The 26,983-nt window shown below is 52.8% G+C and overlaps 4 protein-coding genes across 12 annotated transcripts; 3 read left to right on the forward strand and 1 right to left on the reverse strand.

The window, feature by feature from the left end:
• Positions 1 to 333: 333 nt before the first annotated feature.
• On the reverse strand, positions 334 to 4,668 carry S100A1 (S100 calcium binding protein A1). Its single transcript, XM_010364764.1, has 3 exons — positions 4,547 to 4,668; positions 2,378 to 2,531; positions 334 to 675 (listed from the first exon to the last, which is right to left on the reverse strand). Exons 2-3 carry the CDS (start codon positions 2,516 to 2,518, stop codon positions 532 to 534), a joined length of 285 nt encoding a protein of 94 aa, XP_010363066.1. The 5' UTR covers positions 2,519 to 2,531; positions 4,547 to 4,668; the 3' UTR covers positions 334 to 531.
• A 139-nt stretch (positions 4,669 to 4,807) lies between these two features.
• On the forward strand, positions 4,808 to 14,657 carry S100A13 (S100 calcium binding protein A13). Of its 5 annotated transcripts, none has more exons than XM_030935472.1 (4): positions 4,808 to 4,922; positions 5,440 to 5,562; positions 6,513 to 6,726; positions 14,418 to 14,657. In XM_030935472.1, the coding sequence occupies exons 3-4, from the start codon at positions 6,574 to 6,576 to the stop codon at positions 14,559 to 14,561; spliced, it is 297 nt and encodes a 98-aa protein (XP_030791332.1). In that variant the 5' UTR covers positions 4,808 to 4,922; positions 5,440 to 5,562; positions 6,513 to 6,573; the 3' UTR covers positions 14,562 to 14,657. The 5 variants fall into 5 exon arrangements, with proteins under 5 accessions (XP_030791332.1, XP_010363063.1, XP_010363061.1 ...); XM_010364761.2 differs by lacking the exon at positions 5,440 to 5,562 and adding an exon at positions 5,625 to 5,764 and having other exon boundaries at positions 4,812 to 4,922; XM_010364759.2 differs by lacking the exon at positions 4,808 to 4,922 and having other exon boundaries at positions 5,403 to 5,562.
• Positions 14,658 to 16,502: 1,845 nt separating this feature from the next.
• S100A14 (S100 calcium binding protein A14) lies at positions 16,503 to 19,230 on the forward strand. Of its 3 annotated transcripts, none has more exons than XM_010364772.2 (4): positions 16,503 to 16,628; positions 17,537 to 17,648; positions 18,096 to 18,242; positions 18,459 to 19,230. In XM_010364772.2, the coding sequence occupies exons 2-4, from the start codon at positions 17,619 to 17,621 to the stop codon at positions 18,594 to 18,596; spliced, it is 315 nt and encodes a 104-aa protein (XP_010363074.1). In that variant the 5' UTR covers positions 16,503 to 16,628; positions 17,537 to 17,618; the 3' UTR covers positions 18,597 to 19,230. The 3 variants fall into 3 exon arrangements, with proteins under 3 accessions (XP_010363074.1, XP_010363073.1, XP_010363072.1); XM_010364771.2 differs by lacking the exon at positions 16,503 to 16,628 and adding an exon at positions 17,153 to 17,210; XM_010364770.2 differs by lacking the exon at positions 16,503 to 16,628 and adding an exon at positions 17,190 to 17,272.
• A 1,085-nt stretch (positions 19,231 to 20,315) lies between these two features.
• Positions 20,316 to 26,570, forward strand: S100A16 (S100 calcium binding protein A16). 3 transcript variants are annotated; one of them, XM_010364774.2, is made up of 3 exons: positions 20,316 to 20,532; positions 25,298 to 25,476; positions 25,784 to 26,570. In XM_010364774.2, exons 2-3 carry the CDS (start codon positions 25,324 to 25,326, stop codon positions 25,940 to 25,942), a joined length of 312 nt encoding a protein of 103 aa, XP_010363076.1. In that variant the 5' UTR covers positions 20,316 to 20,532; positions 25,298 to 25,323; the 3' UTR covers positions 25,943 to 26,570. The 3 variants fall into 3 exon arrangements, with proteins under 3 accessions (XP_010363076.1, XP_010363075.1, XP_010363077.1); XM_010364773.2 differs by lacking the exon at positions 20,316 to 20,532 and adding an exon at positions 24,136 to 24,586; XM_010364775.2 differs by lacking the exon at positions 20,316 to 20,532 and adding an exon at positions 24,136 to 24,307.
• Positions 26,571 to 26,983: the final 413 nt, after the last annotated feature.

Raw genomic sequence — 26,983 nt, forward strand, 5'->3', positions numbered from 1 at the left:
GCTTGAACCCGGGAGTTGGAGGTTGCAGTGACCCGAGATGGTGCCACTGCACTCCAGCCTGGGTAACAGAGTCAGACTGTGTCTCAAAAAAAAAAAAAAAAAAAAAAAAAGAAAGAAAGAAAGGAGATTCTTTCTTCCTCTGGTTTTATAGCTGAGAAGCTGATGTCTCCTCGACTTCCAACTGGAACCTTGAACCCCCACATTCCTGGACCTTGAGCTTTCCTCAAGTAGGAAGGTGTGATGCACCTTGACCTGTTTCTAAATAAGACACTTCCCCAAATAAGGGAAGTGGGATCCACCCACTTCCAGATCCCAGAGGAGACAGACATCGGATGGCTGGCGAGAGAGAAGCCTTTAATGAAAGATGAGTTGCAGGCTTGGACCTCTACTCTTGCGCCCTTAGTGTATGTGTGGGTGGGGTGGGCAGGGGTGGGGTTATGGAGAGGGATAAGTGGGATGAGGTGGAAGCAGGGGCAAGAGGCAGATTTGGGAGGGTGGAGAGGAAGGGCGCTGCCCGATGTGGCTGTCTGCTCAACTGTTCTCCCAGAAGAAGTTGTTACAGGCCACTGTGAGAGCGGCCACAAGCACCACATACTCCTGGAAGTCCACCTCCCCGTCTCCATTCTCGTCTAGCTCCTTCATCACCTTGTCCACAGCATCCACATCCTTCTGGGCCTGTGGTAGGAGGAGAGGAAGAGGGAGGTGTATAGGGAGGGGTACAGCACTGAGTCAGAGGCAAGGGGGTGGTTGAGGAGAAGGAGGCAGAGATGAGCGAGAGGAACTGCACTGAATTATGGGACTCTTTTGGGCTTCAAAACTCTTGAGGGCTCCTGTTGCCTACGGCATAAGCTCTTTCACCTGGCAGAATGAATAATAATAACACCAGTTACCGTATGTTGAGTGCCTGCAATGCAGCAAGCACTACATTAGGAGCTTTACAAGCACTGTCTAATTTAATTCTAATACAAATAATGTGAGGTATGTTTCATTATTTCCATTCCAGAGAAGAAACAAATTGGTAATTGGTGGTTAAATAAATATGCCCAAAGTCCCACAGCTAGAAAGTAGCAGGGCTGGAATTTGAACCCAGTCCAATAAAACCTCAAAACCAGTGCACTTTCTTTTGTTGTTTTTTTTTTTTTTTGACATGGAGTTTTGCTCTTGTTGCACAGGCTGGAGTACAATGGTGTGATCTTGGCTCACTGCAACCACCGCTTCCTGGGTTCAAGTGATCTCCTGACTCAGCTTCCCGAATAGCTGGGATTACAGGCATGCGCCACCACGCCTGGCCAATTTTGTATTTTTAGTGGAGACGGGTTTTCTCCATGTTGGTCAGTCTGGTCTCGAACTCCTGACCTCACGTGATCCACCTGCCTCGGCCTCCCAAAGTGCTGGGATTACAGGTGTGAACCACCATGCCTGGCCTAAACTGGTGCACTTTCTACCGTATCCTGAGGCTTCTTTACTTTGTGGCCCTGGTTAGCCTTTGCAGCCTACTTTTCTACATCCCTCATGCCAGTCGAATAAAACTACTGGCATGCTCCACATTCTTCTTTCTCCTGTGCTTTTGTTCATTCAGTTATTTCCTCCTAAAATGTCTGCATTTACCCAGATAATCTTCCAATGGAAATCCATGGCTCAAGTGCTACCTCTTCAGGAAAGCCATCTCACTTCAATCAGGTTAATAATCTCTCATAACCCTTTCTGGAACATCTGTTAAGGCTCTGTGTATGGCTGGGCGCGGTGGCTCACGCCTGTAATCCCAGCACTTTGGGAGGCCGAGACGGGCGGATCACGAGGTCGGGAGATCGAGACCATCCTGGCTTACATGGTGAAACCGCGTCCCTACTAAAAAATACAAAAAAACTAGCTGGGCGCGGTGGCGGGCGCATGTAGTCCCAGCTACTCAGGAGGCTGAGGCAGGAGAATGGCGTAAACCCGGGAGGCGGAGCTTGCAGTGAGCTGAGATCCGGCCACTGCACTCCAGCATGGGCGACAGAGCGAGACTCCGTCTAAAAAAAAAAAAAAAAAAAGGCTCTGTGTACTTCCTGGAGTTCATGGTTTACTTTTAAGTGTCAATCTTTCCCTTCTAGTCTATGAGTCTTATTACTGATGAATCTACACAGGGCCTAACACTTGTTATGGTGATCAATAACACATTGGTGATCAATAACACATTGGTGATCAATAAACCGGGGCATTTTGACTTGACCCAGCTGGAGTAGGGGAGCCTGGAAAAATCCAGGAGAGAAGCCTGGGAAAGGAAAGAAGGAGGCTGGGCTGAGCTGGAGGTGGGGTGGGGAGACAGCAAGGGGGTGCCCACCCCATTCTCCCAACCTTCACCCACTCCACTTCCACTCCACCACTCTGTACTTACATCCAGGAAGCCAGAGAGCTCCGTCTGCAGCAGCTCTTTCAGCTCCTTCTTGCTCAGCTTGTACTTGTCCCCCTCTTTGCCCGAGTGGGCGTGGAACACATTGATGAGGGTCTCCATTGCTGTCTCCAGCTCAGAGCCCATTGCAGCAGTGCACCTACACACCCCCATCATGGAAGTGAGCCTTGAGGACCAGGCCCAGAGTACCGGGGTCTAGGTGAGGGGAGCCCTCAAGCCTGGCCCTGGCTGACAGCTCAAATAACTGTGGGATTAAAGCCCTACTGCAATTGATCTTTCCCTGAGATTTTACAATGTGAGGGAAATCCCAGCAGACCTAAATGCAGACCTCTTCTCCGTGTCCCTCAGTGTGTACCCCAGCCAAAGGGAATCAGGGTTAGGGCATGGAGAGAGGGCAGTTGGAGCTGGGCTGGCTTCAGAGGCTTGTGGTAGATGTCTACAGTGGCTGCCCAGGCAGGGATTGAGGAGGGTGGGGCAGGCAGGGGTGGTCACAGGACTGGGCCATGCTTCCTCTGGCTCTATTTTTACCCTGGACCTTGCCTGCCTAGCATAGCCAAGCTCTGCTGTTGAGGATGGTGGGCTGGGGTGTCCACTACAGCCTTCCCTCTGCTGCCCACCCCTAGCAAGGAGTCAGTCTGGTACCCTCGGTCAGCTTGGTGGGGGGGTGGCAGCCCCAGTGGGCGGGTGGCCTAAGGCTTCTAGGGGAGGGAGGTCTCACTGACTCTGAGTTTCCTGTCAGTAGCTGGGGGCCCCTTTTGGTCCTTCAACTCTGTTCTCTCCTGAACATGTCATTTTGGCTTCTCTGGGGTATGCTCCCATTGCTTCTGCAAAATTATCCCTTCTATCTAGTGGGTGGCAGAAGGGGAGAGAGGAATGTTTGAGCCTTTTCCTTGGAGCCAGGGTTCCCAGGGAAGGGGAGAGGAGACCTGCAGGCATTGTCCCTGCGACTGCTCACTCCTGGTTGATTTGGGGATAGTGGGAGCAAGGGGAATGGGGCTGGTATGTGTTGGGGGAGATAAAGGGCTGAGAGCATGCAGTCCTTTGAGTTCAAGGGGCTGGGAGAGAGTAGGAGAAGAAAGGAGAAAGGAGGGGTCTGTTGAAAGAGAAGACTGCCAAGGGGGGCCTCTTTCCCTTGGCCCTGGGACAGTCTGGCCTTCCGCAACCCCAGGGGGGCAGCTCAGGTGTCTCGGATCAGATGTCCCCATCCTTCCCCAGGCCTAGGGGGCTGGACAATGGCCCCTGATCGAATGACATCCCAGTTCTTCAATGGGGCCCTTGTGAGTGTCATCTGAACTCTGGACCTGAGAAGCGGTTGTCACAGAGACATGGGGGAGATGGAACCCAAGCTGTGGCTGATGAGGGGATAAGGGGTGCTTGAGGGAGGGATGCTGGTGGCTTGATACCTGCTCCATGCCAGAGGGGCAGCTGGAGGTCGCCTGGAGCCCCAGAGCAGCCTGGGATTTTATGTGGTGGCAGTTCTGAGAGGACTTGGGGGCAGGGCAGATGGGAAAACAAAGAGGAAAGAATTGGGGGAAAGAGGAGTCAAGAGGTCTGGGCCAAAAACGGGAGGAGGAGAAAGGGGAGGTCCTGTGGAGATAGCGTTGGGAAGGGGTACAGCACCCTCCATCCCCCACTTCCCCATATCTTGGGAGCTTCGCCTTGCCACCCCCAGACTCCCCAGAGACCTGAGCTCTTGGCAAGGCAGGGTGGGGGTGGCAGAGACTAAGGCTGGCAAGAGAGGTGGGGGCAGAAACAGCTGTTGTATCTGCTCTCTTCTTCTTACCCCACAGGAGGCGAGGCAGGGGAGGGCTGGGGCCCTTCCCAACACCTGGGAGACAGAGGGGGCCTTGGCAGGGACTTGAGGGCTCCCTGTGGGAGGGCCAGGTGGACAGGAAGCTCTTGGTGGGTTCCCCACTAGCTTCATCCTTTGCTGAGCTGCCAGCTCTCTCTCCGACCTTCAGTTCATTTGTCTCTCATCACCACCTTCCAAACCCTGTCTCCCCCAAATCCCAAACTGCCCTCACCCTGACTGACTCCTCCCAGATCCTTAGTGCTCCACAGTGCTATGGTCCCCAGCCTCTTGGAGCCCTTCTGAAGACCCCTCTCCCGGAAGCTGGCAGGCCAGGGACTAGCCCAGTGGGGCAGGGTACTCACCGTCGGCCTGGGCCTGAGGTGGGAGCAGGTTCTGGACAGATGGCCGAGGCTGCAAATGTGGCTGCTGGAGCTGTGTGTGGAGACCTGTCTTCAACAGTCCCTCCCCCACTGACCCCCCCATCGACTCCACCCCTTCACAGACGAACACCCTGTGGGGCAAGGGGCCAGGAGCAGACAGAGGCGCCCTCTGTCTCCTGGGCTGGAACAGGCGGCCCTTGTCTCTTTCCCAGCCTTGCTTGCCCCGTTCCTTTCTCTTTAGGCAGCAGTGGATGGTGCAGGGGAAAGAGGTGGGAAGGAGGTCGTGGGAGGGATACTGGTTGTCTCACCCCAAGCTGGGCCTTGCAGTACCTGCAGCTGACTGTGCTGATTGAGCCGGGTAAGGGGGGAATTCTGCTGAGGGGATCTTAGTCTGTGACTCCTCCATGGGGCCTCACTGAGAGGACTCTCAGTGAGTAACTTAAGTCTTGGGAGTCTGAGAACCCACAGAGGGATTTCGATCCAGGACTCTTCTATAGGGGTCTCAACCTGGATCCCCCTCTGTGTGTGGGGCCTCAGCCTGGGGTTCTCTGAGGGATCTGGGGCTGTAGCATCCTTTGTGGGGTTTCATTCTAAGGGGCCTCTGTGTATGTCTCAGATTGGGCCTCTCAGTGTTGAGCTCCCTCAATTGGTTTCCTCCCTCTTCCCCCCTCAGCATACACACTCCTGATTAGACATGGGGTGTGGTGGCAACAGCCCCCAGTATTGAAAGGACTAGGATCCTGGGACCCCTGCTGAATGAAATCTGTCCAGACAGCTCCTCTCCCTGACCAAGTGGGGGCGCTCGTGTGGCTGGCAGGGAGCCCTGGTCCAGGCCTGAGGGTTCAGGGCAAGAGGCGTGATTGGGCTGTCTCTAGTCTTCAGAATCCACCACGGAAATTTGACACCTCCGGGCTTGTAAGCAGCTGTCTCCTCCTTCCCTGCTGCTTATAAACCTCAGCCCTGAGACTCCAGCTCGCTCTACCCCATCTCCTTGCCCGGTAAGTCTCATTGCCGACCCTGGAGGGAGCCTGGAGATCATTTTTTCTTCCTGGGCTCCCAGGTCCCTCCCCCAGAGCTGGCTCAAACAGGAATTCAGGAAGCAGCTTTGGATGATCGAACAACTGCGTGCCGGAGTGCGTGACGGGGTGGACAGAAAAGAGAATGCCTCTTCCAGCCCCACCCACCGCACCCCAGGGGGCTGTGAGTACCTGTACTAAACCCGTCGTGGGGCAGGGAGTCAGAGACACCCCGTTCCAGGACCCTTGTCATCGGGAGACAGGAGCGGGGAGGATCTGTGGGGTCCTGGGTTCAGCACTCTGCCCTGCTGCCCTGACGAGAGAGGTAAGGGTGGATCCAGGCAGAGAAAATGGGTCTGTTCAGACGGAGCCAGTTCTGACCACAGGGAACATTTGCCAGACCCTGTGCTTCTCTGCTGGGAGAAGCGGTCAGAGTGTGTGTGGGCGGATGCGAGTGGCTGGAGACCAGGTCCCAACATAAACAAGCTTTGGAGACAAACAACCTTGTGACCTGTGAGGCTGGGTGAGACAAGAAGGGACTCTTGAGATAGACACGCCACAGAGGGGCCACCAGACTCTAAGGACTCCAGGAAGGACCCTCAACTGAAAACCTCCTCTCAAGTAGAGAGGTCTCCAGATGGAGGCATCACCACAGAGGGGTCCCTAAACCACAGACATTTAAAAAGGAGCCCAGATTGTGAGACCTACAGAAGAGGGGGTTTCTGGAGCCGAATCTTCTGCCCCCACCTAAACTGAAATGCTGTTGTCTGGTCTGCTGCCCCAAGCTCAACCCCTGTCCTCTCCCTCTTTCCCCATAATGCCCTCTCCAGGCCAAGACCTGATGCGATAACACCAAGGCAGGGGCCTTCTGAACCATTCCTGCATCTTGGGGCTCCCTGACTCTCCCTCTCTGCTCCTTCTCTGTTCCACAGGTCAGCCCTGACAAAGGTCAGATAGCCCCTTAAGGACATCAGCTTTGGCCTCAGGGTCCTAATGGCAGCAGAACCACTGACAGAGCTAGAGGAGTCCATTGAGACCGTGGTCACCACCTTCTTCACTTTTGCTAGGCAGGAGGGCCGGAAGGATAGCCTCAGCATCAACGAGTTCAAGGAGCTGGTTACCCAGCAGTTGCCCCATCTGCTCAAGGTAGGCAGAGGTCTGGGACTGAGATTTTGTGAGATGGTGATTATGGGACACTGTGTTTAGGACGTGATGGTGCCGAGTACGATAATGTGACCACAAGAAAGGATGTGGGTAGCTGCATGTATAAATGGTTGCAGGTTTTATTTTTTTTATTTTTATTATTTTTGAGACAGAGTCTCACTCTGTTGCCCAGGCTGGAGGGCAGTGGTGCAATCTTGGCTCACTGCAACCTCCATCTCCAGGGTTCAAATGATTATCCTGCCTCAGCCTCCTGAGTAGCTGGGATTACAGGTGCACGCCACCACACCCAGCCAATTTCTGTATTTTTAGTAGAGACAGGGTTTCACCAGGTTGGCCAGGCTGGTCTCGAACTCCTGACCTCAGGTGATCCACCCGCCTCGGCCTCCCAAAGTGCTGGGATTGGTTTTCTTGCCTGGTGTGTATGTGTGTGTGTTTGTGTGTGTATGCATATAATTAGATAAGCAAAGATACTATGTGCCAGTGGGAGTACGGGTTTGTATCAGAATATGCTGTTGGGTTCTTGTGTATGCTCTGTGCCTTTGTGGTCTAATTTCCCCAAGACAGGACTGGACCCAGAGCTGGCTTCCACGAGATTCACAGACTGTCACAGCTGGAAGGAGGCCAAGAGAAAACACAGTCCGTGTTCCTCACTTCACATATATAGAAACTGAGGCCTAGCAGTGGAAAGGGGCTTATCAAAAATGAAAACACAGCCAAATTCATGGAGTCATAGACCTCAGTGTAGGGGGTCTGTGGGATGCATCTGTGAAGACTCCCCACTTGCTATGGGCATCCCCTTACTAGGGTGTAAGACAGAGTCATTCCTTCTCTCCCACTCACAGGCTGGAGTCAGGTCTTAAATTTCATTGACTCTGGGCTCAAAGAGGCCTGGTCATTCCAGGGTGTTGACAGTTTGTTTTACATCTTTTCTGAAAATCCACAGGCACATTGAAGTGTGTGAATATGGACTCCTTGAACACAATGAGTCTCTGAAACTCATGGTCTTTCATCTGCAAAATCCCCTACAACTTCCAACTTCTCAGATTTTTTTTTTTTTTTTGAGACAGTGTCTCACTCTGTTGCCCAAGCCACTGTGCGATCACAGCTCACTGCATCCTTGACCTTCCAGGCTCAAGCAATCCTCCTGCCCCAGCCTCACAAGTAGCTGGGACCACAGGCACATGCCACACTGCCTGGCTAATGTTTTCTTTTTTTGAGAGTCTCACTCTGTCACCGAGGCTGGAGTGCAGTGGTGCGATCTCGGCTCACTGCAACCTCTGCCTCCTGGGTTCAGGCGGTTCTCTTGCCTCAGTGTCATGAGTAGCTGGGATTACAGGCAACCACCACCATGCCCAGATAATTTTTGTATTTCTAGTAGAGATGGGGTTTCGCTATGTTGGCCAGGCTGGTTTCGAACTCCTGACCTCAGGTGATCCGCCCACCTCAGCCTCTCAAAGTGCTGGGATTACAGGCGTGAGCCACCGTGCCTGGCCAGTTTTTAAGTTACTTGTAGGGATGGGGTTTCTCTATGTTTCCCAAGCTGGTCTCAAACTCCAGGCCTCAAGTGATCCTCCTGCATTGGCCTTCCAAAGTGTTGGGATTACAGGTGTGAGCCACTGTGCCCAGTCAGACGTTTCCTTTCATCTTTTTACTGGAAACTTCAGTTTCTCTCCTGAAGGGACAGCATTCCTTATATCCTTGTCAAGCAGTGACTTTTTTTTTTTTTTTTTCCTAAATTCAACTTCCTCTGGGCCTGGAAGTGTAGGAAGTGACCTCTCTGCTTTGCATTACTTCTAGATTTTAGTTTCTTCTTCTTTCTAAGAGTTCCCAGCTCCTTGGAAGCTCATCTGCAACCTGCCATTCTTTTTATTGCACTCCTTACAGCTCTTCAGCTCCTGGCTCACTGTTTTCTTCTCATCACTGCTTCTGTTGTTATTCTCAGTGGCTTCAGCATCCATTGTTATTCTCAGTGGCTTCAGCATCCACACAGACAATTCATCCAACACCTGGGCCTTTCAATTTTCTCAACTCCTCATTTCCAGAAAGATTTGTCTTCTTGCATCTCAGCATCCCACTCCTCTGTTCATGCTTTAGACTGTGTCATTAACAAAATGACGCACCACTTCCAAAATCTTGATTTCAAGTCTCCCTTTATCTGCTGACCTCCTCCTGTCATTCTGGTTCTGTTCCCCTCTCTAGCTTCTCCACTCCAGCACTTCCCTGACTCCTCAGGTACCTTCAGTCTCTTGACCCTCTCACTTTTGCATCTTCCATCAACATCCCTCATGTCCTCATTGCCCTTCTTCCTCACCTCAGGTTCTAAGGCTTCTCATTGTAATCACTGCCTTAACTCCGTTGATTCTGTCTCTCTCTGTTCTCAACCCAGTTAATCCACCATTTCACCTATGGTAACTTGCCGGTTAAATCCACTGTTCTGCACCTGCACTTGGATAGCTGAATCCGGCTGAAGAAAAATGCACAGTTTTGTTGACTTGTCTCACTTTAAATCTATAACCACAGACCCCAAAAGGGACCCTTGGCAATGCCTGGCGGTTCTACTAGGTTTCCCTGGTTGATTCATTTACCAGTTCTTTCAGATGATTATTTCACAATTTGTCTTCTCTCTTCGAAGCTCAGTACATCTTTCCACATTCTCCATTTTCTTGAGAAGTTTACTCACTGAGAAGGTCAGGAGTTCGAGACCAGCCTGGCCAACATAGTGAAACCCCATCTCTACTAAAAACATATTTAAAAAATCAGCTGGGCATGGTGGTGTGCACCTGTAATCCCAGCTACTTGGGAGGCTGAAGCAGGAAAATTGCTTAAACCTGGGAGGCAGAGGTTGCAGGGAGCCAAGATCATACCACTGCACTCCAGCCTGGGCAACAGAGGGAGACTGTCTCAAAGAAAAAAAAAAAAAGGAAAAGAAAAAAGAAAATAGGAGCAATCAGGAAACTTGTACATGCTCCCTACCTGAAATCAGCAGTCTTTCCTGTTATGCAAATGATCCGTCACTGCCCCTAAGGCCAACCCTTCACCGGTGCCCTGGATCCCATCCCCTCTCACCTACTTAAAGACTTTCCTCTTGAAATTACTCCTCTCTTTCTTGCATCGTCAAATTTTCCTTCTCCACTGTATCATTCTTACAAGCTTACAACTGATACCTCTTTTTTTTTTGAGATAGGATCTCACTTTGTTGCCCATGCTAGAGTGCAGTGGCATGATCACAGTTCACTGCCACCTCCACCTCCCAGGCTTAAGTGATCCTTCCACCTCAGCCTTCTGAGTAGCTGGGACTACAGCATGTGCCACCATGTCCGGCTAATTTTTAAAATTGTTTGTAGAGACAGGGCCTCTGTATGTGTGCGTGCATGTAATTAGGTAAGCAAAGATACTGTGTGTCAGTGAGAGTATGGGCTTGTATCAGATGATGCTGTTGGGTTCTTGTGTATGCTCTGTGCCTTTCTGGTCTAATTTCCCCAAGACAAGACTGGGCCCAGAGCTGGCTTCCAGGAGATTCACAGACCATCACAGCTAGAAGGAGGCCAAGAGAAACCACAGTCCGCATTCCTCATTTCACATATATGGAAACTGAGGCCTAATTAAAATTTTTTTTTTGTAGAGACAGGGCCTCATTATATTGCCCTTGCTGGTCTTGAACTCATAGGCTTGCGTGATCCTCCTGCCCCAGCCTCCCACAGGGTTGGGATTATAGGCATGAGCCACTATGCCCAGTCCAATCCTTCACTGATGGAAATTTTTCTTATGTCCATTTCTTCCTTCTTGCAAACATCCGTGTCTGTATACCTACGTACTGGTGGGAAAATAACAACATAAGGTAAATATTTGGCAGTAGAAATATTAGGTTAAGTGGTATGTTCATTTTTAATTTTTTTTTTTTTTTAACAGAATCTTGCCCTTTTACCCAGGCTGGAGTGTAGAGGTGCAATCTTGGGTCACTGCAACCTCTGCCTCCCAGGTTCAAGCGATTTTCCTGGCTCAGCCTCTCTGAGTAGCTGGGACTACAGGCTCATGCCACCACGCCTGGCTAATTTTTGTATTTTTAGTAGAGACGAGGTTTTACCATGTTGTCCAGGCTGGTCTCGAACTCCTGACCTCAGATGATCCGCCTGCCTCGGCCTCCCAAAGTGCTGGGATTACAGGGCTGAGCCACCAAGATCGGCCTTCATTTTTTTTTTTTTTTTTTTTTTTTTGAGACGGAGTCTCGCTATCACCCAGGCTGGAGTGCAGTGGCCAGATCTCAGCTCACCGCAAGCTCCGCCTCCCAGGTTCAAGCTCCGCCTCCCAGGTTCACGCCATTCTCCTGCCTCAGCCTCTGGAGTAGCTGGGACTACAGGCGCCCGCCACGTCGTCCGGCTAGTTTTTTGTATTTTTTAGTAGAGACGGGGTTTCACCGTGTTAGCCAGGATGGTCTCGATCTCCTGACCTCATGATCCACCCGTCTCGGCCTCCCAGAGTGCTGGGATTACAGGCTTGAGCCACCGCGCCTGGCCGGCCTTCATTTTTAATTTTTGTGAATATTACCAATTTGCCTCCTAAAAAAGTTGTACCAGTTTATATGGCCACCCACACTTCATGTGATGCCTTTGTACTTGTCCAAACTGGGTATTATTGAGCTTTTAATTTTTGCTAATCTACGATGTGAAAATGGTATCTTTTTCTGATTTACGCTGATATAATTTGGAGTGAAATGGAACTTCAACAACTTCTTCTTCTTCTTCTCCTTCTCCTTCTCCTTCTTCTCCTTCTTCTCCTTCTTCTTTCTTCTTTTTTTTGAGATAAGGTCTCACTCTGTCACCCAGGCTGGGCTGGAGTGCAGTGGTGTGATCTCGGCTCACTACAACCTCCGCCTCTTGGGTTCAAGCTATTCTCCTGCCTTAGCCTCCCAAGTAGCTGGGACTATGGGCATGCGTCACCATGCCTGGCTGATTTTTGCATTTTTAGTAGAGATGGGGTTTCATCATGTTGGCCAGGCTGGTCTTGAATGCCTGACCTTGAATTATCCACCTGCCTTGGCCTCCCAAAGTTCTGGGATTAAAGGTGTGAGCCACCATGCCTGGCCAGTAACATTTTATAATGTTAAAAAGAATCCTGTAGGCCGGGTGTGGTGGCTCATGCCTGTAATCCCAGCCCTTTGGGAGGCTGAGGTGGGTGGATCACCTGAGGTCAGGAGTTTGAGACCAGCCTAGCAAACATGGTGAAACCCCATCCCTGCTAAAAATACAAAAATTAGCCAGGTGTGGTGGTGGGTGCCTGTAATCCTCGCGACTCGGGAGGCTGAGGCAGGAGAATTGCTTGAACCCAGGAGGCAGGGGTTGTAGTGAGCTGAGATTGTACCACTGCACTTCAGCCTGGGCAACAGAGTGAGACTCCATCTCAAAAAAAAAAAAAAAGAAAAAAAAAATCCTGTAAATCGCTTAATTGGGATCATATAAAAGATATATTTTAGGGAAAATTGACATTTTTACCCGATTGAGCCTTTCTGTTTAAGAAAAATACATATTTATTTAATTTTCTATTTATTCAAGTTTTTTTTTGTAATATGCCTGTGGTATAATATGAAATATATAGTTGTCATTTTGTATCCATGGGAATTATTCCCAGGACCCCCTTGGATGCCAAAATCCTTGGATGCTCCAGTACCTTTTTTGGTCCTTTTCTTGTAGAGATGGGGGTCTCACTATGTTGCCCTGGCTGGTCTTGAACTCCTGGGCTCAAGCGATCCTCTCACCTTGGCCTCCCAAAGTGCTGAGATTGTAGGTGTGAGCCACCATGGCTCGCCTCAAATCCCTTATATAAAATCAGATAGTACTTGCATATAACCTAGGCACGTCCTCCTATATACTTTAAATTACAAGTAACTCTAGGCTACTTGTAATACATAATGCAATGCCTACTCATCACTTCATTCACATGGATTCAACGTAGTACTTAGCATGGGGCAAAATTTAAGTTTTGCTTTTTGGAATTTTGTGGATTTTTTTCTTCAAATATTTTTGGTCTTAGGTTGGTTGAATCCAGGGCTGTGGAACCCACTGATACTGATGTGGTATTTGGTATTTGGCCTTTGTTTTGTTTCTGTCACAGCTCTTTTTTTTTTTTTTTTGAGAGAGTCTCGTTGTCACCCAGGCTGGAGGGTACTGGCTTGATCTCGGCTCACTACAGCCTCTGCCTCCCACACTCAAGGGATTCTTCTGATTCAGCCTCCCAAGTAGTTGGGACTACAGGTGTGCCCTACCACACCCAGCTAATTTTTGTTTTTTGTTTTTTTTTTCTTTTTTTGAGACAGAGTCCCACTCTGTAGCCCAGGCTGGAGTGCAATGGTGTGATCTCTGCTCACCACAACCTCCGCCTCCCAGGTTCAAGCAATTCTCCTGTCTCAGCCTCCTGAGTAGCTGGGATTACAGGCTCCCACCACCATGCCTGGCTAATTTTTGTATTTTTAGTAGAGACAGGGCTTCCCCATGTTGGCCAGGCTGGTCTTGAACTCCTGACCTCAGGTGATCTACCCGCCTTGGCCTCTCAAAGTGCTGGGATTACAGGCGTGAGCCACCACACCTGGCCTGCCTAAATTTTGTATTTTTAGTAGAGGTAGGGTTTCGCTTTGTTGGCCAGACTGGTCTTAAACTCCTGACCTCAAGTGATCCACCCACCTCAGCCTCCCAAAGTGTTGGGATTACAGGCGTAAGCCACCACACCCTTCCTGCTTCTTCCTTCTTAATACTTATTTATTTATCTTTACTAATTGAATGCACCCCCAATATAATGTTACAGTAGCCATCCTTGCCTTCCACTGGCAGTGCTTATAGTGTTTTATAATTAAATGTGCTTGTAACTTAAAAAAAAAGTCTTTTTAGCTCTTCTGTGAATCAGCTTTGTTCCCTTTAGAGATTTGGTGAGTCTTCTCTGTCTGCATCCAAATGTTGGTTCAAACCTTGAGCATCACACCCTGCCTGAGGCACCCTTCTCTGGTTTGATGTTGAACTATTATTCAACAGTCAACTTTTTGGTTCTGCTTGTTTATCTGGCAACAGGTCCTTCGATCAGGACGTCCGGTTTACTGTTGCCATCGATTTCACAGGCCTATGAGAGAGACCCTGTCAAGGGCCCCCTAAAAACCCATATACTCCATGTCTTTCCCCTGGTCTAGTGACCCAGCTGGATGAATGAAAAGACACAAGGGCCGTGTGAATGAGCAGCTAAGTACTGGGAGCTTCTCCAGCTTTCTGATAAAGAGGAGGGTGGCCCCAGAAAGCTCAGACTGGGTCCAACCCTGCAGCATCTCCCTGAGATGCTGGCAAATCCTTGGGCTGATCCCATAGCAGCTGCAGCAGTGTGCTGGTGAGAGCAGATTGTGTGCATTTCTTTCCAGCTTTATATTAAGCAACAACCTGTTTGTGCCATAGTGGAAGTATTTACACAATGGCAAGCACTAGGACTCAGGCCCCTCCACCTCTCTCTGTTGGTGCTCCTTGGAGAGGCACCCCACGGCAGTGCAGTTTTGGGGCTGCAGCCTCATTCTTTAGAGAAGGGGCAGGTGCCACTGCTCTCTGAGGGAAGGGCCTTGAGAGAATGGCAGCTGGCAATTCTTCCCTCCCTGTTTTCTCAAGAACCTGTTTCTAACTCTACCCTTCCCTTTGGTGCCTTCTCAGGATGTGGGCTCTCTTGATGAGAAGATGAAGAGCTTGGATGTGAATCAGGACTCAGAGCTCAAGTTCAATGAGTACTGGAGACTGATTGGGGAGCTGGCCAAGGAAATCAGGAAGAAGAAGGACCTGAAGATCAGGAAGAAGTAAAGCCGCCTGGCTGGGATGGGGGTGGGCAGGGCAGGGCTGGTCAGGGCCGAGCAGAACTGCACTCTTCCCAAATAAAGCTTCATCCTTGAAACACAATTGTTTCTTACTCACACCCCATCCTGATTTCTTTTCTTGACACCAGAGGGTGGGAAATCTCTCTCTTGACCTGAGGATGGATCTGAAAATTATGAGCCCCTTGAGGACAGGCAATGTTATTCATCTTTGAACACTCCGCAGCATCTAGCACCAGGTCTTGTACAGAGCAGGTGCCCAGTAAATGGTTGAATGAATGAATATATGAAAAGTAGAGGCAGAGGACTGGGCACAATGGCTCATGCCTGTAATCCTAGCACTTTGGGAGGCTGAGACGGGTGGATCACTTGAGGTCAGGAGTTCAAGACCAGCCTGGCCAACATGCCGAAACCTCATCTCTACTAAAAATACAAAAATTAGCTAGGCTGGCGCCTGTGATCCCAGCTACTCAGGAGGCTGAGGCAGGAAAATCACTTGAACCCAGGAGAAGGAGTCTGTAGTGAGCCGAGATCGCACCATTGCACTCCAGCCTGGGAGACAGGAGCGAAACTCCATCTCAAAAATCAAATCAAAACAAAACAAAACAAAATGAAAAATGAAAAAGAAAAAAGAAAAGTAGAGGCAGAGATGTGGGGCAGGAGAGGTGACTCAGGGGCTCAGCTGCATGGTCCTGCTGTGCTTCCTTTTTCTTGGGTTTGTCCGTTGGATGACAGTGATAGTGGTGAACATGTATAGAGCACTTACTAAGTACCAGGTGCAGTGCTAAACATTTTGCCTGTATTGTCTTAGTTAATTTTCACAGTCCTTTGAGGAAGGTGCTATTTTTAACTCCTGTATTAGATCAGGACACAGATCTTAGGTAAAGTCATAAAGACAAGAATAGGTGGATTTCAGAGCTCTGATTAACCAGGATCCTCTCTGGCTGGTTGCTCAGGAACACCAGGCCCTCCTCCCCTTACCCTCTGGAGCAGTGGGGAAGCCAGAAGGAGGGGCCCGATGTTCTGCTCAAGGACTGTGGGGTGAGGGTGGGGTGGTGCCACCGGAGGCAGAACTTGCCTTGCCTTCCTGGCTTGAGGGGCATATGGTGTACATGACCACCACCAGAGGGTGCAGGGGCGGGCAGCTCGGTGGCCGGCCTCCCAGGGCTGTCTGTGCCTCACTGGCAGGCATCCATGAGGGGCAGCTATGAGTCCAGAGGAACCTTTAGTCTGAGGAAGCTCCCTGTTACACACCATGAGAGGATCCCAGACAGACCTCAGAGGGACCCCCAGACTGGGAATCCAAGGGGCCATTGGTGGAGACATTCTAGAGGGGCTCCTGCACTGAAGGGCTCCCTCACCGTGAGAAGCCCTGTGAAGAAACCCCAGCCTGAGCCTCTTCCTGAGGAACCCAGGCTAAGTCACTCTCAGAGGGACCGACAGGCTGAGAGACCCTCAGAGGGACCTGCAGGTTGAAGCCCTTCAGAGGAACTCTTAGAATGAGACACTGTTGGAAGGTCCTCTCCATTGAGACACAGAAGGCCCTGGATTGAGAAGGTGACATGGGGAGGAACATAGTGGGGTGTGCTCTGATCTCAGCGTTTAGGAAAAGATCCTGGGAGCTTTGGCTCTGGGCCGCACCCCATCCTTGCCCTGACTCATGCCTACTGCTCTGCCCTTCTTCCTACCCCCTCCCCATGACTTCAGGTTGTGGGTGTCTGGGCCTGGGCAGGTGAGGAGGGCCACTGGGGTTGGGCTCTCTGGGATGTCATTCTGGGTTCTGAATCAGGGGGTGTTGCTCTGCAGCTGGGTTAGGGAAAGCATGGGGCTCTGAGGGAGGCAGAGAGAAACACGTGGCCCGACCAGTTTGGAGTGGGTGTTAGCTGCCAAGCAGTGCAAGTGGGCCTTGCATTTGTGCACTCTGGGCCGCTGAGGGGAGCTGAAGGGAGGTCAGGTGAACACTCACTCCATCTGCCTCCCTCCACCAGGCTGCCCTTCTCTGGCTTCTTCCTCCTGATTCAAGTTCTCTACATTCGTCTCTCTGCCTCCAGGACTGGTAAAGGCTGGGCTCCGGGATCCAGGCAGGCTTGAGTGTCAGTATCCAAACTGGGCCTGGCTGGGAGAAGCGTATGTGTGTATGTGTGTGTGTGTGTGTGTGTGTGTGTGTGTGCGAGAGAGACAGAGAGAGAGAGAGAGACAGACAGACAGACACACACATGGAGGGTACAGAGGCTCCTGCTTCTCCTTTCCTGGTCACAGATTCAGACCCCCTCTCCCTCCCTGCCCTACAGTTCCCCAGGGCCCTTCCACTTCCTAGGGTGACCCCATGAGGTCTCCAAGTCCTCCCTGTCTCCTCAGCCTTGTCCCCTCTCTTTCTCTGTGACTCTACATGCTGATCTGAGGCCAGGGTTTTCCCAGCCCCAGTGCTCTGTGGCTCTCTCCTCGTGGCAGGGTCAGGGTAGGCTCTGGAACTCTGGCTAGTGGAGGGTGGGGCTCATAACGCTGGCTCACAGCCCAGGCTGCTGCAATAGCAGGGGTGGCTTAGGCCCAGCCCCTGCCTCCACTCCCTTCCCCCATGTATAAGAGCTGAGCTCAGGTGAGCTGGCTCCTCCTGTCTTGTCTCTGCGGCTGCCAGCAGGTAAGGAAACCCAGGGCTTTTCACCCAAATATACAGCCTGCTGACCAGAAGGCACACTTAGGGTAAGGCCTGGGGATCAGATCCTGGAGGTTGGTGTGTGTGTTTCAAGAAGAGGTGGGTGGTTGGAGGAGGTGGAAAGAATGAGGCTAAGGTGAGGCCCAAGGGATTCCCCCTAGATGCGTTGAAGCCTAGGCAGGGCCTGGGCCTGTGTGCTGTTGGTTTTGACCCCCTGATGAGGCACAGAATATCTGAGGTGGAGCCAAAGTGGGCAGTTGAGAAAGAAATGCTAGACTCTCCCCTCACCTCAGGCCTGCCCCCTCCTCTAGGCAGATCATGAGCCATCAGCTCCTCTGGCGCCAGCTATAGGACAACAGAACTCTCACCAAAGGACCTGACGCAGCGGGTACCATGGGACAGTGCCGGTCAGCCAACGCAGAGGTGGGCTCATTCACTCCTGGCCTTTCTGCTCCAACACTCCTCTCCTTCACCCTGAGGGTCTATGTCCCCCCACTGACTTTTGCCCTTCACCTTGGCCTTACCCTGCACCCCAGACCCTGTGAGTGAGATGTGAACCCTCTTCTGAGGCCCACACAGGGTGATGCAGATGGAGTCCTCCTGGGAAGAGGATGCCTGGGTGCATGCTGGGACCTGCACTGCCTGCAGCTGGAGGGTGTGGGGAGGGAAGTCTTCCCCAACCTGTGGCCGCTGTGGCTTGGAGGCCGAGCTGGGGTAGGGGAGAGGGGCTAGATTCTGGGCTCTGGAGTGGGTGGGAGCTGTGTGCCTTCCAGCAGTCTTCTGCCCTGAGGGCTTTGCCAGACTCCTGGAGGAGCAGGCTGTTGGGGTGCGTGGAGCTTCACTGATGTGGGTGATGTCCCCTGCCCTCAGGATGCTCAGGAATTCAGTGATGTGGAGAGGGCCATTGAGACCCTCATCAAGAACTTCCACCAGTACTCTGTGGAGGGTGGGAAGGAGACGCTGACCCCATCTGAGCTACGGGACCTGGTCACCCAGCAGCTGCCCCACCTCATGCCGGTATGGAGGGAGCACACCCCACCCCAGCCAGTCAGTACCCTGACTTCCCAAGCAAGTGTTCCAGGATCCCACCCACACTGGCACTTGCAACCCCTAGCTCTTCCCCCTTCCCAGAGCCGGGTAGGCTCTGCTCCTGCTGTCTGCCCCTGGGCAGGGTGGGGTGGGAAGATCGGAAGGTGCTGCCTCCCTGAGCCATGGTGTCTTCACTCCCCTTAGAGCAACTGTGGCCTGGAAGAGAAAATTGCCAACCTGGGCAGCTGCAATGACTCTAAACTGGAGTTCGGGAGTTTCTGGGAGCTGATTGGAGAAGCGGCCAAGAGTGTGAAGCTGGAGAGGCCTGTCCGGGGGCGCTGAGAACTCCCCCTGGAATTCTTGGGGGTGTTGGGGAGAGACTGTGGGCCTGGAAATAAAACTCTCCTCTACCACCACCGTGTTCCCTAGCCTGCACCTCTCCTCATCTCTGCAAAGTTCAGCTTCCTAACGGCCTTCCCAAGGGTCTCTGTGCACTTCTGTCTTGGATGCTCTGTGGAGTTCATGAGTGCAGGAGTCCCCGCCAGAGGGAGGCTCAGGGGACTGGTTGGGCCAGGGATGAATATTTGAGGGATAAAAATTGTGTAAGAGCCAAAGAATTGGTAGTAGGGGGAGAACAGAGAGGAGCTGGGCTGTGGGAAACGATTTGAAGAACGGAGCTGGGAATATGGCTGGATATCTGGTACTAAAAATGAGTCTTTAAGAACCTACTTCCCAACCTCTTCCCCAACCCAAACCATGGCTGTCTGTCTAGGGCTCTCTTCGTGCCTCCAGCTGTGCCCCAGGTTCCTCCTAGACTCTGTCCCTGGGCTAGGGCCGGAGAAGAGGGAGAGTAGGGTTGGGGGAGAGGCTGAGGAGGGTGTGACATGCGGGGAGAGGACCAGCTGGGTGCTTGGGCATTGACAGAATGATGGTTGTTTTGTATCATTTGATTAATTAAAAAAATGAAAAAAGTGAAGCATGTTGTCTTGACTGGACACCCCCTCCCCCAGGGTCCACGGGTGAGAGGAGCTTGGGGGTGAATGGCAAAGTCATTGGTAGGGTGGGGCATGTGGGGCTGGAATGGTTGGCAGTGGAAGTGAATGGGAACTCACTTTTCCCTATGGGTTTGGGTTGAGGGTGGTACCAGGCCCAAAAGGGCAACATGGTCCTCTCTGAGGGACAGGTTCCTCTTTGTCAACGGGCAGACCCTCTTATAGGAGAGGAGAGTATGTGTGCACACTTGGGGAAAAGGATATTAGTCCAGGTGTTCTGAGCCCCGGCTGACATAACAAGGGAAATGGGGCAGATGGGGGTGGAGGGTTAGAAACAGGCTGACTGGCCTGAGTTTGGATTTCAGATCTGCCACTTATCATTGGAAATTTGCGCATGCTCTTAGTATCAGTTTCCTCATCTATAAAACGGGGATTATGAATATTACTTCCACAGGATTGCCAGGAGGACAATGCCACATGTCATGTAAAGCACTTGTCAGAGAGCCTGACACATGGCGAGTGCCCAATGAGCCAATGTCATTACTGCTGGAGTGGGCGAGTGGGCCCCTCTTTGGTTTCAGCTGCTGCCCTAGTGTAGGGAGGTCGAGTTGGCCAGTTTCCTTGGGTATCTTAGGGCAACGGTGGGGTGTGGGGAGTTTCCAGAGGAGTCCTTCTCTGTACACGAGGGATCTTAGGGCTGGGTCTCAGAAGAGCTGATGGGCTGGACTGGAGACAGAAGACCAGGGAGCCAGACAGGTCCCTGGCATCTGCCTTCTGATTTGAGCACAGAAGTTGGGAGTTATTTCTGAAACCCCAATGGCAAGGAGGTTTCTGTGGCCAGTTAGGCTGGCCTGGAATGTTAACTGAACTTGTCTGTTGGGAGCCCCCGAAACTGGGATCCCAGTGATCCAGGTGAGAAAGGCAGGTGACAGTCCTTCCCTTCCTTTCTCTACCCTGTCAGGTTCTGCTCAGCCCCTGTGGCGCTGGGAGGGTGGGGTTGGGGGAGTGCCAGCTTTCACCACTCCCTCTGGGATGGGGGTAGTGGAGTGTGAAAAAAGGTGTGTATCCCTTTAACAAGGGCCCAACCCCAGGGCCAAGTCAAGAGGCAGCTCAGCCACTATCTCCCCACTGAGCCAGCTCAGCGGGCAGGGCTGGGAGGGAGTGGGACAGATTCTGGGAGTGCAGTGGGGAGGAGTCCCGGCTGGGCTGAGTGCAGGGAGCTGCTTGGCAGTGCCGGAGCCCAAGCCCCAGAGCTCTGCTGGAGCGGAGGCAGACCGAGGCAGCAGGTGAGCACCCCAGGCCCGGCCTGGGAGGTCTGTGGCTGCTGGAGGGCCCCACAGTATTGGGAGGCCAGGAGAAGGGGCAGTGAAGGGGGCCTGGGGAAAGGGGCCTGTCAGAGAACGGGGAGGAAGACTTTGGTAATTATTAACTTTCCCCCACAGGCCAGTTTGGGAATGCGGAGTCCTGGGGGGTTGGGAGCTGGGTGAGGCCTTCAGAGGGGATGCATGGGATGGTGAGACCCCTCCCTGCCGCAGCAGCTGACGGAGCTCCTCTCCAGGGGCAGAGCATTTGGAAGCTTTGCCCACAGCTACTCGATCCTTCCCAATAGGAGAGGACAAATGCGTGTTGGTCTGGGTTGGGGGTGGTCAGAGCTTGGACACAGGCCTTCCTGGGCTCTGGGAGCTGTGTCCTGGGAGAGGCGATGGGGTCCAGAAGGAACCAGGCGAGTCCCAGGGAGCCTGAGATTCTGGGAACAGGAGGCAGGGGCTGAGGTGGCGTCTCCTCTACCTCATGACCCAAGCAGGCCCCACTGTGTTCCAGGAGCTGTTCCTTGAGGGGGATGATGAGATCTGGGAGGAACCCGAGTGAGGCTGTGGGGAGCCTGCGAGCTCTCTGGAAGAGGGTCTGAACTCAGCAGCTTCCCTACCTCAGGACCCAGGCAGGCCCCGGCTTGTGTTGCTTTTCTTGGCAGAGCCACCTGCACTATGGGAGCCTTCCCCTGCCCAGCCCAGTCGGGATGGAGGTGAGGGCAAGGGTTCTGGGGAGCCAGCTCTGCCTTTCCCCACATTCTAGTAAGTGTTGGTGAGGCTGTGACAGTTGTGTGTGTGTTGGGGGAGGCGGCGGCAAGATCCACACTGAACTCCTCCAACTTCACTTGTCTGGAAAAATATCAGAGGCTGGCTTCTTGCTCCAAGAGCTGAAGTGAGTGGAAGGGCGATGGGTTACCCAAGCAGAAGGGATCAGGAATGGCAGAGGTCCTTGCTCCGTGTGTATGTGTGTGTGTGCGTGTGTGTGTGTGTGTGTGTGTGTGTGTGTGAGTTAGATGCAGAGAGTCCTGTGAGGATGGTGAGGGGTGAGGCAGAGTGGCTACCTCGCGACCCAAGCAGGCCCCACTGTGCTCCAGGAGCTGTTCCTGGAAAGGGCCTTGTGGAACTAGAGAAAGAACACAGGAGGGAGCAGAGAATGGAACAGCTGAGGCTGGAGAAATTTCGTTTGAAACAGCCTTACTGATAGAGGTGACATTGTCAGCCCAGTTCTGTTGGCACCTTCCCTGTATATTGAAGGCAAAGAGGACAAATGAGTAAATGAAAAAGGGAATGAATTAATGAATGTGCAAGAGAGTGAATGCATTATTGAATGAGCAAGTGAATGAATGAGAGTCAATAAATGAGCCACTGAATGAATGAGTAAGCAAACTCATGGTGCCTAAGTGAGCAAATGAATTCCAGGTAGATGGAAGGGACACAGAGAATCCATACTTAGGTTTGGCAGTGGGCTAGGCTCTGGAGAGAACAGTGACCAGGAGGGACAGGAGTCTAGGGACACATCCCAACACCTGGAAAAACCTTAAGACTCTAGAGGTGTGTGTGGGGTGAGAAGAGAAGGTGGACTTAGGAGGGTGTGGCGGATGTTCGAAGCTCCAGGCAGAAGGAGCCTGGGGATGTTGGGGGTGGTTAGGAGGCATTTGGAGGGCGTGGGACCCAGAACCTGGGGGTGGGAGGGTGGGGCTGGAGTGGCTGGGATCCATGGGCATGGTGTCAGGGCAATTTGGGCTTTCAGAGAAGTCAGCAAGTTGGGCTGAGGTGGGCGGGGTGGGGGTGGGAGACTGCTGGTTGCTCAATGATGAATCAGCCAAGGGGAAGACAATGAGAACATTGGGGTAGGGCTGGAGGCCTGAGGTGAGAGGTCCCATTGGAGGACTCGTGGTCCTCCCATTCCCACATTTCTGGAAGGCTCCAGTGTGCACTGTCCACTCAGGCCAGGATCTACCTGTGGCAGGGCCAATGCAGGAACGACCTCCTGCTTGACCTTTCTAGGAAGGGGCTGATGGGATAGAACATATGCCCCACCCCTGAACCAGGAGACCCAGGGCCTGGCTGGTGGGGGAATGGGGCAGGTGGGAGGAGCAGGTGGTTTGTGGGACAGTGGGATGGCAGATCCTGTCTCCTGGCCTCCAGGGTAGGGAGGCAGAGGAGGGTAATGATCCCTGCCTGCCTACTACCCTATCCTTCCTTCAGAAAAAGCTCCAGAAAAGCACTTGTCAGATGGTTATCTCCAGCACTGTCCATCTTACCGAAGGTGGGGAGTGGGTGGATTCCTGGGAGGATGGGCTGGGAGCTGAAGCCCTGAGGCACTGGAGCTCCCGCTGTGGGTCTCCCAGTACTCCTGGGAGCAGGTAGCAGAGTCATCTCTGGGGCTCATCTGTGTCTTGTCCACTTGGCTGCTGCCAGAGGCCAAGCAGGGGTTGAGTCATGATATTGAGGACAGCCCGGAGGACACAGCTCAGAGAAATGACTCCAAGAAGGCAGGTGGTGGGAGAGGTAGGCTGGCCTGTGGGGAGAGTGGCAGAGGGAGGTGTACCACCCATTTCCTTCCCTCTTCCTCTCCCTGACTGTTTCCCACAAGATCCCTCATTTAGGGAACGAAGTGTGGGATGGTTAAGTGTGGAGAGGGTCTCTGAATTATCTTCCCACTCCCAAGGCTTGGTTGGGAGTGAACTTGGCGCAGTCCTTCCAGAAATGGGCACGGTTTTCAGAATCACCTGAAACACTGGTCGTGAACCTGAGCCACCTCCAACCCAAGGGCAGCATAGCGGACAGATCACAGGTTGAACAATGGTCTTCCTCTTCATCTGTAAATGTTAAAGTGTTTGTATGAAAGTCTTACAGCAGAATTGACATGGAACCATGCAATTACACACTTAAATAAAAGAATATGGAAAAGAGTGTGGCTTCCTGCCATCCTGGTACTGTGCTCCATCCTCCCAGCTGGGACCAGAGGGTTTGGGCAGGTGGAGGAGGGGAGACAAGGGCAGGATTTCCCTTCAGAGAAGCCGCAGCCTGACTCTCCCTCTCAACTCTCCTTCTTCTTGCTTCCTGGCCTGTTCCCTCCTGGTCCCACCCTTCCTTCAGAAGAAGCTTCACGAAAGAAAAAGCTTAAAAGGTGGTCAGGGACCTGCGATACCTGTTATCAGGACTGGAAGGAGGTGGAATATTTATAGAACGTCTACCTTGAGCAAGGCACTGGACCAGGCAATGTGGCCTGGAGAGATGCAGAGATTAAAAGCAGGGAGTGGTGTATACCCAGGATTAAAAAAACTGTCCTAAAGTCTGAGTCCCACCGTTTGGTTCAGAAAATACATTGGCCGTGTGTAAGAAAAACTATGCTTGTCTCAAGGAATAAGACAGGACCCAGAAAGCCACTGTGGCCTCACCAGTTAGTGGGCCCCAGCCAGTGCTAGCTGAGTGGTGATGACAGACACGTCTGTGGGAGTCAGGAAGGATGGCACCCAGGGCAGGGGTCAAGGCGGGCTTACTTTGGAGGCGTGGTTTGGGCAGGGCCCGAGTGATTGGCAGGCTTCGGCTGGCTGGAGAGGGCAGGGCAGCCGGCATGGGAGTAGGAATGGCCACGAGGGGCCAACGGAAAGCAGGTGGCAGGACAGGAGGCTGTGGTGGGGCCTGACCGAGCAGCCTTTCCTTCCAAATCTGACTGTGGCTTGCTCAGGCCCTTATGGTGGCTGTGTCCCTGTTTTGTCCATCTCCTTTCACCAGGACCTGCCGGGTGAGAGTGGCTGGAGCACATTCCTGGGCTTGGGAGTGGGAAGGGAGACTGATTTGCCCGGGGTTGATGTGGGGGGTGCTCTGGGCATGGGCTGTGACTCACAGAGTAGATCCAGATCCGCCTGCTCCCCTCATATCCTGTTATTCAGAAGACGGTATCCGCTTGGAAAGTGTCTTTTGTCCTGGGTTGAGAGGGTGACGCATGTGCCCTCTGGCAGTCTGCTGCTGTGTCCAGGGTCCGACTCCAGCTGGGCTGTAACTGGGCTTGGCCCCGCCGTAGGTAATGAAGTGTGGGTGGGGGTGTTCTTGGATCCTGCTGTGTATTTAGGGATGGGCATAGGGGAGGAGAGGCTAGCAGGGTGTGGAGGGGTGTGTTGGGAGAGCTGCACAAAATCTGATCCAACAGATCTAGACCTTGTCCTTTCCCAAAAGGGGCAGCCGGGGCCTGAGACCCTGGACTCACTGCCCTGGAGCCCGGCAAGGGATTGGGGAAGGCCTACTCCTTCCTTTCTGCTTTGTTTCCTGGGGCTGGGGTCTCGGCCAGTCCTGGGAGTGGCTGCCTCTGCCCCTAACCTCCATGGCTCATCTCAGCTGTCCCAGCCATGCTTGGACCCAGGTGAGGTAGGCCAGCTGCGGAGCAGGGTGGGAGAGCAGGTGGACTCTTCTCCTCTTCTCGTGAGAGCCTCTTGCCCCTCAGGTCTCTGACAGTAGGGATCTTGCTTCCTAGGGCTGGAACCTGGTGCCTGGGGCTGGGGCAGGGCCTGGAGAACCTGTTGAGGTGGTTCAGCTGGGGAGAACCTGGATTAGAGGAGCCGCATAGTTCTCATTCCAGGGCTTACTCTCCCCCACCCACTCTGTTCCCCTTTTCCTGCCACCTTCTCCAGCGACCAGAAGCAAGGGAGGAGGAGGGACCCAGGGCCTAGGGTGGGCGTGGAGGAGGAGGTATGGCCTGAGGGGGTCTCTTCTCAATTCCCCTCCTTCTGGTGTCCAGGCCCCACCAGCAGGCGAAGCAGGGAGATGTCAGACTGCTACACGGAGCTGGAGAAGGCGGTCATTGTCCTGGTGGAAAACTTCTACAAATATGTGTCTAAGTACAGCCTGGTCAAGAACAAGATCAGCAAGAGCAGCTTCCGCGAGATGCTCCAGAAAGAGCTGAACCACATGCTGTCGGTAAGGCCTCTCACCCAAGGGCCTTGCCTCCCTCTCCCCTTCCCTCCCCTGCAAGCCTCTGGCCTCTCAGGGTGTCTTTCCCTGTTGAGGCCTCTATCCTTCCAGTGCCCTCCTAACTCCAGGGTCTCCTCTACCCCCAGGCTTCTGTCTGCTCAGGATGCTCAGGCCTAGCCAGTGGGGCTGTGTTTGCATTTCCCAAGGGAAGCAGCTGCCCAGGCCAGATCCTAGGTCTCTGCCTAGAGTCCTACCTGGAGTCTGTCTCTGGGGTTTCCACCCTCAGCATTGCTGACCCCTGCTTCCTCCCCAGGACACAGGGAACCGGAAGGCTGCAGATAAGCTCATCCAGAACCTGGATGCCAATCACGATGGGCGCATCAGCTTCGACGAGTACTGGACCTTGATAGGCGGCATCACCGGCCCCATTGCCAAACTCATCCGCGAGCAGGAGCAGCAGAGCAGCAGCTAGAGACCCCTCTGGCCACACCTTCCAGGCACCTGCCTGACGCCCCGCCCTGGTGCTCTCCCCAGCCTCCCTCCTCAGCCTCCTGCCCACCCAGGGCCCTTTACTCTCTTCTCTCTCCAGACCTTACTCCGACCCTTGCTGAACTGGGGTCCTTTTGTGAGTGTCTCAGTCTAGGGGTACCTCCCTCCCTGGGGTGTCTCAGCCCCTGGAGTCAGCGGGCTCTTGGGGCCCCTCTGTGAGATCTCAGTGCTGTCTGGGGACCCTAAGAGTTTTCTCACCTGTTCAGTCTCATCTAACTTTCCAGGGTCTGATGTTCCTGCCCAATTCCTGCCAGATTCTGGGTCCGTCCTGACCTCCAGAGGTCAGCCTGGTGCTTGAGGTCTCCCTGCTTTTGGTGGCAGTGGCGGCAGCAGCAGCAGAGACCTCTCCACTTTCCTTCCTTAGCCCCTCTATTGGGTAGAGAGGCACTTTCAGGGACTTCCCTCCAGTTGCCTCTTCATCTGGGAATGAGCTAAGCAAAGCTGAGCCTCCTCCCGTTGCTTGAAATAATGGTGATATAAAGGCCGGATTTGGAGTTTGTATCCCCTGGTCCCTTTGGGATGCTCATTAAAACCTTCCCACCCCTTGGAAACGTTTTATGCTTTGGTGGTCTTAGGCCTTGGGCCCTGTGACCAGAGAGAATCTCACAGAAGAACCTCAAAGGCAGAGCAAGAAAGGAGCCAGAACTCCTGAATTCCAACAGGCACTGTCAACTGTGGACCAGCAGCTCCCTCCATCCTCCTCCATGAAGGGCCAAAGGCCTTAGGTCACCAATCTCTGGGCCCTTTTAGTCCAGACTCAGACTCAAATTCAACTTCCAGACACACAATAAGTCCCATTTAGTCCTCACTGCAATTCCACGAGAGAGGGGCCATGACCCGTAGTCTTTTTTTTGTTTTATTTGGAGAGTTTAATAGGCAAGAAGGGGCAAGAAGGAAGGGAGAAGGAAGAAGCTCCCCTGTACAGATATAGAGGGAGGGGGGCCCCAAAGCTGAGAGAGGGAAC

This window comes from Rhinopithecus roxellana, chromosome 8, assembly GCF_007565055.1.
Source record: "Rhinopithecus roxellana isolate Shanxi Qingling chromosome 8, ASM756505v1, whole genome shotgun sequence".
NCBI lineage: Eukaryota > Metazoa > Chordata > Mammalia > Primates > Cercopithecidae > Rhinopithecus > Rhinopithecus roxellana.